Below are 1,939 nucleotides of genomic sequence, written 5' to 3'. Positions count from 1 at the left end.
GACCTTTAGTTTTTTCAACTGGGAAATGAGCCCAATAGTCACCCTTTACTCCACCCAGTTTTACTCTGCTAGGCATCTTGGTTAGTGCATATACCATTTATTCTTAAGTACACTTACCTCACAGCACAGTCCTGGACACCACTCAGCTGCAGAGATGAGTAACCAAGGCGTAGCCTATGCAGAACTGAATGTGGCCAAGTATTCAAAGGAACAGCAACTAAAACCTAAGGGCACGAAAAGCTCCATCTCAGTAAGTAAGCAGGAGATAACCTACGCAGAATTAAACCTTCAAGATGCTTCTCAGGATCTTCAAGGGAATGACGAGAAATACCACTGCAAAGGTAAAACATTTAACAGATACACAGTATAACTGTTCCAGGATGTTTAGTTAAGTTGCAGAGATGTGAAGAAAGAATAGGAGATAGACTCACATTTTTTCTTTTGTGAAGATAAGAACCTGAAGTTGGAATACAATATCCTAACATGAATTCTCAGGACTAATTTTATTCAGGTATCATTGTAAGGTGCAGTCTTTGCCCAACAACTCATGGGGCATCATATATCCTGAAAATGCAGTGGTGTTTCTGAGCGGAAGATTACAATGGTAGATATCGTTTTGGGGGTCCAAGCTATGGATACAATTCTTTGTGCATGTTGGTTCTCCGTGTGTAAACTGTCTAAGCATTTTCCTCCATCTGTCCTTTCTCAGTGTTACCATTTCTCTCCCTGTAGCTTTACCATCACCTCCAGAGAAGCTCATTGCTAGGGTCCTGGTGGTCATCTGCCTTGTCTTGATGTCCACTGTGGTAATAATAGCTGTTGTTACCTGTAAGTAAATTTTTGAAAGATTATAAGAGAACTTTTTCTTCGTTTAGAGGCACATCATCAGTGCCTCCAAACACTTTATAATATTCTGGCATAGAACTCTCATTTTACTTATGCATTTAGACTAAATGTGAAATGTTTTTCTGAATAAGTCCAAGGTATAAATATCAGAATGTTTGTAGAAAGTTTTTTATAAATATATGCATATATATATGCACATACATATATATATTTTGATTTCATAACTCGAGACATACTTTGAGAGGCTAAAAGACCTTATTGGGAAATACAAATTCATTCTTGAGATTGATTAAATCTAATTTGCAAGAGATGGTGAAGTTTCATCCTTTAGGGTTTTGGAATAGTTTTCCCCAAACTCTTTTATTACTTTATTAATTTTTCTTAGTACAGTCAGCTTTATCCCAGATTATTCTAATCCTAAATATGTCAAATTTCAAAGTAAGAAACAAAAAGTGTTAAGATTCATTTAGATTGTTGAAAATATTATTTTTTTAGTACTAATTACTTTGTGTATTTTTTTAGCTACCTTAATCCCAAAGCAGAATAATTCCTCCTTGGTAACAGGAATCCAGAAAGGTACAGAATGGTTTTCAAACTTCTGATATTAGTAGTTTATACTTTGCCTTTAACTCAGAGTGGATTTACATAGTAATAGTTTTATATATATTGGGTAATTATAATATTGGGTAATAGATATTCATAAATAATAATTATAGGAGAATGTTCTTTCTTACACATCATGAAGAAATATTCATTTTAAATCATCATACCCATTGTTGCCATTTGACTGTAATTTCCTTCTGCTATACTATGAAACAAATAACTACTCTTTAAAAAGGTGGCAGTGTTCATTAACAATCAGGACATGTGTTAGAGTGGATATTGTTGCTTGTGCGTTTTCTTGTTAAGGGCACATACATTAGGGGCTGAGAGGCTGACTCTTCTCTGCGAGTGTGTGTGACTGTGTTTTGTTTCATATGTAGCAGCCAGTGAAGGTGCGTAGATACGTTATGCACATATATGTTTATACTTATGCAAATGTAAATTAACTTTTACTTTTTAAAATTCAAATTGTTTTTTGACAATTTTTTCA

The 1,939-nt window shown here is 34.5% G+C and overlaps 1 protein-coding gene across 1 annotated transcript in view; it reads left to right on the top strand.

Annotated features, from left to right (window-relative positions):
* Nucleotides 1-127: 127 nt before the first annotated feature.
* Nucleotides 128-1,939, top strand: part of LOC105306765 (NKG2-A/NKG2-B type II integral membrane protein-like) — a 22,608-nt gene continuing 20,796 nt past the window's right edge. The window contains exons 1-2 of the mRNA XM_023524290.1: nucleotides 128-341; nucleotides 733-828. Coding sequence (XP_023380058.1) covers nucleotides 155-341; nucleotides 733-828 — 283 coding nt within the window. The 5' untranslated portion in view covers nucleotides 128-154. The remainder of the gene's footprint in view (nucleotides 342-732; nucleotides 829-1,939) is intronic.

This window comes from Pteropus vampyrus, unplaced genomic scaffold (assembly GCF_000151845.1).
Source record: "Pteropus vampyrus isolate Shadow unplaced genomic scaffold, Pvam_2.0 Scaffold460, whole genome shotgun sequence".
Classification (NCBI taxonomy): domain Eukaryota; kingdom Metazoa; phylum Chordata; class Mammalia; order Chiroptera; family Pteropodidae; genus Pteropus; species Pteropus vampyrus.
Note: the sequence above shows the minus strand (reverse complement) of the source record. Positions and strands in the feature narration are given on the sequence as shown.